General features: G+C 43.0%; 1 protein-coding gene across 2 annotated transcripts; it reads left to right on the forward strand.

The window, feature by feature from the left end:
• The first annotated feature begins 568 nt into the window (after positions 1 to 568).
• On the forward strand, positions 569 to 6,333 carry LRRC42 (leucine rich repeat containing 42). 2 transcript variants are annotated; one of them, XM_009701935.1, is made up of 7 exons: positions 582 to 1,054; positions 3,180 to 3,311; positions 4,387 to 4,505; positions 4,919 to 5,007; positions 5,092 to 5,205; positions 5,352 to 5,436; positions 5,847 to 6,333. In XM_009701935.1, the coding sequence occupies exons 1-7, from the start codon at positions 582 to 584 to the stop codon at positions 6,101 to 6,103; spliced, it is 1,269 nt and encodes a 422-aa protein (XP_009700237.1). In that variant the 3' UTR covers positions 6,104 to 6,333. The 2 variants fall into 2 exon arrangements, with proteins under 2 accessions (XP_009700244.1, XP_009700237.1); XM_009701942.1 differs by lacking the exon at positions 3,180 to 3,311 and having other exon boundaries at positions 569 to 1,054.
• The last annotated feature ends 3,324 nt before the right edge of the window (positions 6,334 to 9,657 follow it).

The raw sequence follows: 9,657 nt of genomic DNA on the forward strand, positions 1-9,657 counted from the left end.
CCATGGCAGGGTCTGTGCCCTCCTGCCCCCCACCAGGACCCCTGCTCACAAACCAGACCCCCCCAGCCCCGGCTGGGCTAGGATGGGGAAGGGGCACCAGGAGCTTGCCCACCCTCCCAGGGAGGCAGATTCTCCAGCAGGCTGCGTTGCCCTGCAGCAGTCAGCCATTTGCCCTCTTCCTCCTCGCCCCCGCCTGCAGCAGAGCCAGGCCAAGCTGTGGGGGCCACTTCCCAGCCAGCCCCAGACCCTCTCCTGCTGCCCCTGCTTGTGTAGGACTGGGATCCAGCCCCAGGCCTCTGATGGGCACCAAGCACAGAGCGGCAGAGCCCTGCCAGAGCAAAGGCCCTTCACCTCTCTGCCAGCCCTGGCTTCAGTTCCCACTTGACTGGTGTTTGCGGTTTGATGGCAGGCAGCGCACACCCCTGTTCGCCACGGCCTGTCCTTGCACTGCAGGGTTACGTGGCCGTGCTCGGGGCACTGAGGAGAGCTGCCAGGGTTTGGGGTCTTTCCTGAGGAGTGTTTTCCTCTGTGGCTATTCTTTATCTGTCTATGGTTTGTTTTTGCAGAGCTGGTCGAGGGGAATGTCTTACTGTCTCCACTCAGAAAGCCATTGGGATACTGGGCCAATATATGTGCGTGAAAATGGGAAGCTGCATGTTGTAAATCAGGGTGCAGGCGACATACAGAATGTCACTCCCAAAACAAGACCTTTTAGGCTGTTTTCCAGAGGATTTTCGGTGGAACTTTGTATGAACAGGGAGGACGATAGCGCAAGGAGGCAGAGGACTGATCATTTCATCTTCACGTACACTAAGGAGGGGAACCTCCGGTACTCCGCCAAGTCTCTCTTCAGCCTAGTGCTGGGTTACATTTCTGACAATGTCGATCACATTGACTCGTTGATTGGTTTCCCAGAGCAGATTGCTGAAAAGCTCTTTTCAGCTGCAGAAGCAAGACAAAAGTTCACAGAACCAGTAACAGGACTGAGAGCTCTACAGAAGTTTACTGAAGCATATGGCAATTTGGTGCTATGTTCATTATGTTTGCGCAATAGGTAAGTGTGTTCAGTAATAAATATCGTCATCTGCTAGTGCTTTTTGCTAGCACATGTAAAGTTTCCCTTGAATTATTTTCTCTCAAAAATAATAAAAAAATCTCTTGGGCTTATGACACCACCTAATTTTAATGAAATGACCTGAGCCTTATCTGATTCTTCTGCTTGCTTCCTTTTGTCTAACTCCTTTCCTACAAGCACAGCTACTCATTTCATTCTAAGATACAAATCATAACACAGGTAACAGATTACATCTGTGTTAACTAACAGGGGATTTTGTGTGAAAGATTAAACCTGCAACTATTTTTTAACAATAATAATCAGCACTTCCATAGCAATCTCTGTGTTTAATGCCTTCTCAGATATTTCACGGCATGTTTTTGTAATTGCTGTTTATAAGCATTTCAGCATACTTAGCTGACTGTACAGATAAAGTATACCCTTGCAAACTCTCTGGGTTTATTTACTATAAGCTTGCTATCCCATTTCATTTTGGGGGCTCTGAAGAAGATACAGCCTTGTAGGTAAGTTACAGGCTTTGAAGTCAGGCAGGTTTTACCTTAGTTTATTGTGGTTCTCATCCTCATATTGAATGTGGTTCTGATTAGAGTCCAGCACCAGTTTTTCTATCTTCTCAATGTCCATATTGTCTTTTACTAAAACAGAGTCTTATCAAGCTTAAAACTGGATTATGTTTTTAAAGCCTTGCTCCTACTGAAGTCTTTCCCAGTAATATAACCAGTCTATCTTCCATATGAACACTTGGAAAAGGGATGGTTTATCCAGTTTAAAATCAAAGTACCGGCACATTCATCTGAAGTGCCAAGGGTGTTCTGAGCACAGTAAGAATGTTTGAGCAGAGGTCAATTATCCTTTGGTTTATCCTTTAAACCTACTCCCTTTTTATCTCTAGTACAGGTACTTTTTGTGGGCTTAATTCAGAAATGAATTTACTTCTGGCGTCTTTTGCCATTACAGAAAGCTGAGTTAAGTATTGAGCCTTTGAAATCCAGGAAGTAAAGTATTAAGGCATTTTCTGATGAATCTTATTTCTAAAAGAGCCCGCTCTTCTCTTCACACCCCCCCTGAGCTAGTAGTATCTCTCAATAACCGGCTTGTGCTCTGACTATACGTACTACCTTCCACATAGCTGAATTGCATGGCAAAGGGATTTGGTGGGCTAGTTTCATAGGTATACTTGCAGCAGGAGGATATTAACATCCCCTTATTTGCATGGCCAAAGAGGTGTTCCTTGAGGGATCAAATCGGTAAGCACTCCTCATTTCAGCAGTGAAGATGCTGACCTCAGGGTTTGTCTTGCCACAGGAAATACAAGGTAAATTCAGGAGAGATTAGTGAATGTGGGGCTTGTCTTGCCACGGGGACAATAAGAGGTAAATGGAGGGGAGATGGGTGAGATAGTGACTGCTGCATGCTTATTACTGCATACTCATGCATGCCATTCTTCAGTGGTTTGTTCCGATCTCTAAACCTCCTACTGAACAGTTCCAGCACAGATGTTTGCATGGCTGCGGAGTGAATCAGATCAGGGAACCAACACAGCTAAAAAAATAACCCATAGAGTAACTACTGCCTGGGGTGTACTCACAGCTCTAGTTTGAGTCCTGCAGGTGTCCTGTAGGACTTTTATCTCTAGTGAAGTATTTTATTTACTTATATAAAAAGTAAAATTTTGCCATTTGACAAGCTATCCTGGTACATTTGAAGTAGATTTTAAAGCTGGGTGAATGTCTACACACTTCCAGGATACTGAGGAAGAGCAGTTTGTGAAGTTGATTTATGGTAAACTGGAATATATATATTGCATTATTCTGAAATAACACAATAATAATCTATAAAGAAGACCCTAATTGTGATGTTTGCAAGTTGAAGTCTTAATTGTTACTCCAATATTTTGAATCAAAGCATTCGTTCAAGGAGAAGACCAAGAACTGTGTGCAGACAGCATATAAAAAGGTAGTTAGGACAGCTGGCTAATTTCTGTCAATTTTCACGTAGGTACTTACCAGAAACAACTGCATTATGCTTGTGGCACTTGAGGATATAGGTGCTTTCTTATGTGCCTGAACATTGATAGCTTTATTTTTTGTTTTTCTCTTTGCAGATACCTGGTTATCTCTGAAAAGCTAGAAGAAATTAAGTCTTTCCGAGAGCTGACGTGTTTGGATCTCTCCTGTTGTAAACTTGGAGATGAACATGAGCTGCTGGAACACCTCACCAAAGAGGCTCTGTCTAGGTACTGATTTCTTGACACATAGCTAAAAATGACACTTTCTTTTCCTATCACTAAGCAGTTCAAAGAATCAGGCTGTGACTTTAATGGAAAGTTTCACAGGCAGCACTGTGTAAGTTTGAAGGTTTTGGTTGGTCATAAAACCAGTTCTTGAGGTAAACAAAATACAGAATTTATTGTACACAAAGCACGTGATCCAAAGCACACAGTGATTGTAAAAGGTCGTACAAATGTGCAAGATGAGACAGTAAATTATGTTTTTAAATCAACTTTTTATAATTTCCATTGGCCAAGTAAAAACTGTATCTTGAGTATTTGGAAGAGTTTTACACTTTTATTTCCTTTTTTAAGAGGGAATTTCATCAGCCAAATTTTTAACCAAACCAGTGTTTCAGATGAAGATTTCTGCAAGCAGGAGGTTGAATATTTAGTTCATTAACATCTCAAAAAAATTTTTTTTGTAATTTTGTTTGATACTGAAGATTAAAAAGTAGAAAATTTTGCAAATCAATAGGCAGGATGACTGCTAATTAGGGGATATTACGTTACTATAAGATTTTGGTACATTTTGCATCAAGGTTTTGTCTTGAAGTGCTCTGGAGAATGTTTTAGTGTTATGTTTTTCCCTGAGTTTTGTTCATCTATATTATAACAACTCATTGCTTACTTAAAATCATTGCTGTATCTCTTACCAAATCTGTCCTCTCCCATTTTCCCAAGCATTTTTCTCTTTTTAGTTTTGAGTGGATTTGAGATCAGCAGCCTTGGTTTAAAGAACTTCAGTGTATAAAGAACCTTATTGTCTCTGTTAGCAAATGCTTGTGCCCTAGGATGGGTTTGTCACGGAGCTCTGGGAACAGCTGGTCAAGTAAGTGCTTCTGTTGAGCTAGCAGAGGCAATATACTTGTTAGTCCTACTAACCCAGGCTTCTTTCGTGCTACTTTTTACTAACATTAACAAAGTAGACTGAAGGGTTGGCACAGGAAGACCTTGGCCTTCCAACACAGAGTTTTAGGACATTTTGCAAAACTGTCTAAAATGATGACTATAAACTATGTGTTTGTATCTCTCCTCCCAGTGTAAAACGGCTTCTCCTGAAAGACAACTCTTTATCAGATGCAGGCCTCCGCAGAATGACAGCACCAGTACGAGTACTGAAAAAGGGACTTGAGAATCTTTTGGTATTAGACTTGTCTTGTAAGTACTTCATGGTTTAATATTAGAAGCAACCTGTATCCTTTCTGATAAAGAATTTATCCTCCTTAATATTGAAGGAATACTGTTAATTTGACAATTCCCATGAGCCATGTACTCAACCCCAGATTTCACCAACAACTTTTCAGAAGGCACAGGTCATACCTGTAGTCTCAGCCACTTGCTACTTACATAAATATTTGTAATAGTTTGAGAATTGGTATTGTAAATACTTGTATTTTGATCATTAGAGAGAAAAAGTCAGTTTTGACTCACTTTCAAAACATAAAGCATACTACAAAAAAAGGCCCAAACCCCCTTGTTCCAATATTAGCTTTTGGAACAAATAGTTTCTTGGTATTCTGATCACCTTTCTTCACATCATGCAACATGGTTAACTTTACTTGACCTTACAGGTAACCCTAAAATCACAGACGTGGGAATTGGATACCTTCTTTCTTTCAAGAAATTGAATTGTTTGGACATTTCTGGGACAGGTCTCAAGGTAAAAAAGCATCTGTCTAAGTTTACTGGGCAAGTGTAATCAAATGTTCTTCCCCTCTGACTACTTCATTTCCCTTTTCACTAGGACGTTAATGCTGTCATTAAGCGGATCCAAATGCAGATAGGCCTTGTTCACTCAAAAGTGCCTCTGAAAGAATTTGATCATAGTAACTGCAAAACGGAGGGATGGGCAGAACAGGTATGGGGTTTTAAGACTGTTTTACTGTCTAGAAATTGTCCTTATGGAGTATTAAATCACTGAATAGGAAAGAATAAGGGATAGAGTTGTTTCCAGTTCTGTAAATTTTACAAGAAACATTTTAACTCTTTCAAATGTTATTTCAGACAGTTTTGCAGTGGGAGCAGGCAGTTATGGAGGCCATCAAGCCACAGGACAACTTGAGATCCAGGACAGCAGCTCTGCACTTCTGTACGTAACTGCATAGAGACCACACAGTTTATTTGTTTTCTTTCCTACAAGCAATATTTTCATAGGTTTGGCAGTGGGGATTTAGTATAAACAGCATCTCAGGTGTGCAATCTCAGCCATTTGTGTAACTGCATTACAATGTGTTTGAGTGTTTTCATGTGTTAGACTGCTGGATAACTCTTAAAGTACAGCACAGCAGCATGCTTAGGGCAACATATAACAACTGAGTTTTCTCCTTAAGATTCTGAGTCTAAAATATAAATGTTATTTTTCCCTATGCGCATTGCAGCAAAGCAGTCAGTATTCCAGGTTGGCTGGCCAAAACAATTTGCAACACAAATATGCATTTTACAGGATAATTCCGTTTTTCCCAAAATCTAAACTTGATTTTCTTTTTTTCCCCCCTGTAGATGGCAAGACACACAGAATAGAGGAAGTAGTCAAATGCAGGCTGGTGGAGGCAGAAACAAAAGCATCTGGAAACCTGCAGTTTTATAAGGAAAAAGTTCAAAATTGCCATTTAGCTTTGAAAAAGGAGGTTGCAGGCAGCCATGAATTAAAGAACAATAAAAAAAGAGCTTTGGCTGAACAAGAGAGAGAAAGGACTTCCAAACAGAAGCATCTGTGCCTCACTGTGGAAGACTGGGATTTGTTAAATACCTACTGAGTCACAAAGAAGTGGGTCTTTTGTTTGTTGTTTTCTTGCTGATGACAGAATTTAGACATATTGAGAGGGAGTAACAAAGGAGACCAGTATCGTTAAATCGGGTTGCTGTGATATGCTTGTGTGTTAACCTATGCTTGGGGAAGGACGGAGTCAAGGAGGAGGTTGATGATACTACTGTATATTTTCAATACATAATAATTTTTTCAAATAAAGTTTTTGTTGTCGTCCTTCACTAATTCTTTTGATGTAGATATCATTCACAAAAATAGCTGGTCCTATCCCTCCTCTTCTCTTGCCTCCCGAGGGGCAGAAGACGAATCACTGCAGCTCATCTGAAATGAAGATGTGCTGTGCTTGTCAAGTACCCTGGGACATGAATAGTGCTGGTAGAACATAAACCTCAGCCTGTAAGCACCAGGCTGTGCTGATAGAGCTCTGACAAAGGGAGGAAGCAAAGAGGATAAGCAGAGGCCCCAGGGGAGGGAGGCAGAGCGACAGTAACCCCTCCGTAACAGTGATTGCAGAAATCCAAAGTAGAACAGAAGTCTCCTATCTCTCTCATTTTAGCCCAGGAAAGGAAAGCTGAAACGGGGTTACTGTAAAGCTTAGACTCTGCAGTTGTAATCTAGTCTCCCTTATACGCAAATTCACTGCATTTGAGAGCATTCTGTGGTTTAAAACCCATTCTCGGTGTGCGTGCATGCCTGCAACATACTAACCATACTTCTCCCATCTAAAAATATTCAGGGAATATATGTGCTCTTAGGCCTATAAGGCCAAGAATTTACTACAGGTTTTCTCTACTAGTGCTTATTTAGAGGATATCTTCCTTTTACCCTGTTGCTTACCATAATTCAGCGACAAGAAAAACAACACATCCTTGGAAATCACGAAGAGGCCAAGAAAAGGAACTTCACCCCAAAAATGCGTAAAGAGTTAAATCCCTTTCTCTCTTTGTTCTTTTATTGCTGAATTTTCCTCAAAAAAGTACACACAAACAAGACACGCATACTTGCATTCAAGCCCTACATTTTTTTCCCAGAAACTCAAGGCTATTAATAGCTTCCGCTGACGACTACATCAGCCCTCTGCTGAGATAAATAATGGCACAAATAGTGACTTAGCAAAACAGCATCGCAACGGGGAGGAAGATGACTGTGGCACTCAAGAATAAACCTCCTCCTGCATCTGCCTTCTGGTTCAACAGCCACCACGGATTTCTTTTGCTAGCCACCACTGTGGAGATCTGCTAATCTGACCGTGGAGAGACGCACGTCTCGGAGAATAGCATACTCCATTTCACATCAGTAAAGCAGCTGGGACCTGATGCCTTGAGCCGGAAAACAGGGACATTGTGATTTGACATGAACGGTCTGCCCAGGTCACAGGCTTGCTGGTGAAATAGTACAGTACATCTTTCCTTTTCAGAAGAGGTGTTTTAGAGCACTGTGTTTCTTATGTTCTTCCTCCCCGGCACAATTATTTTCTTTTTCTTAGGTTTCTTGCTGACCAGCAGGCTTTCTCTTTTAAACACACCACTGAGTAAATTTTATCCTAGGGAGACTTAGACACACTTACCACTACGTCCTCAACCCACTAACCTCTGTTTATTGCTCTCTGTAAGGCACACAGCTTCTGCTGACCGGGAACAAGGCAGTAAGAAAGAACATTCCAGGAAGAGACTCACCTTGAAATAGATAATCTCAGCCGAGTGTCTGTTTAAACTGCCCGCTGCGTCCCTGGCTGTTTCCAGGCTGGCTTCTGAGTCTTGCTGCCCATGGACTGCTGCTTCCCATGTCTCTCTCGGCTAGTCTCTTCACAGGTGTAAATCCAGAGCAGGATGAGTCCTTGGTTCCTCGCTCCTAACCTGAGGCCATTAATCACAGCTCTGGCCTCCCAGGAACACCCGCTGCAAACTGATACAGGGACATCAGCCAAAGAGCAACCCTGGGGCTCTACCCTGCAGGTACCGGGTGGGTCATCTCCTCTGACACCAGTAAACCTTTACTGGCTACCTTAGATGTAGAGATCACATTCTTGGCCCTGCAAATTTGCAGAAAGAGGAAGACCACATTTGGTCTCCTCTTTGCAGCCAGGGATACCCTCTCCATGCGCCCTAAGCCTGCCTGTTTCCTCACTCTCCTGCGGGAGGAGAGAGAAGATGGCACAATAATATTTCCTGTCTTATGCCAGGCATTTGCCTGGTCTCAAGTTGCGCCAGGGGAGGTTCAGGCTGGATATTAGGAAGAACTTCTTCACTGTAAGAGTCGTTAGGCATTGGAACGGGCTCCCCAGGGAGGTGGTGGACTCACCATCCCTGAGGTGTTCAAAAAACGTTTAGACGTGGCGCTTTGAGACATGGTTTGGTGGGCATGGTGGCGCTGGGTAGAAGGTTGGACTTGATGATCTTTGACGTCTCTTCCAACCATAACGATTCTATGATTCTTTATCGTGTCTCACAATAAAGTAAGAATTCTCAGATCCCAACATTGTCCCCATTCAGCCAAGGCAAGCCACCACTTGACCGCTGCTGCAGTGGAGAAGCAGCCTTCCACACAGCAAGCACAAACATCCGTCTCCCCACGCTCACACACTCCACACCCCAGCCCTTTCCTCTTTCCCCTTGGGAGCATCTTAAAACTTGGCAGAGATGAGCTGTGGCAATAATCAACAAATATCGGACTGGGAAAAGACAGCAGTTGCCATACGGGTCAGCCTAACCAGCATCCTCTTCCCAAGAACAGCAAACATCCAAGGCTCCAGAAAGTCATGGCCGTCCCAACATTTTTGATACAGAGCAAAATTTTTTTTTTTACCAATCATATTGGCTGGGCCCTGTGCTGAGCATGAGGGTTTCTGTATTTTTTTTTAGCAGCTGATTGGTTCAATCCTTACCAGCTACAGTTCTTCTGTTATCCATACACAGCTCCTATCATGAGGGATGAGATTCTTCTCCCCCTCCTCTCCCACCTTTCTTTGCTGCCCCACAGAAGTGTGCAGCAGGCATCACCCACCTGTCCCCTCCCAATGCAGAGAGCTTGTTGTGCATCCTCCCGCTTCAAAGCCAAGGAACAGACAAACAGTCCATGGCTGAACCCAATCGGAATCAAAAAGAAGCTCTTCCCCAGGAAGGAGAGGCTGACCCGGTAGCGCTGCCTCTGAATCATCCCTCCTGGAGCTTCTCGTAAGAAATGCTGCAAGACTTTCTCACTGGTTGCCCCAGAACATACTTTGGGGTAACAAGAGGAACAACAGCAACAACAATAAACCAGGCTTTATTTACCAACCCCAACTCAGCCTTGTTGAAGCGTTAGGTGTCTGTGACCCTCCAGTAAAAACATGCATCTCAATTTCAGGCTTTGATTGAGGCTGGGAGTTTGCAAGTGAGAAATGCTTACCTAGAACACTCCTCACCTCTCCTCTGAGCTGCAGCACCAAATGCCCTGCAATAACATTTTACAGGCACAGAGAAAGCAAACCATCCACCCTAGCCAGGTGTGGGGAAGGACAAATGAGGCTTTAGAAGCTTTCCATAGTATTGGTTTCATTACGCA

The sequence above is a fragment of the Cariama cristata genome, unplaced genomic scaffold (assembly GCF_000690535.1).
Source record: "Cariama cristata isolate BGI_N322 unplaced genomic scaffold, ASM69053v1 scaffold15750, whole genome shotgun sequence".
NCBI classification, from domain to species: domain Eukaryota; kingdom Metazoa; phylum Chordata; class Aves; order Cariamiformes; family Cariamidae; genus Cariama; species Cariama cristata.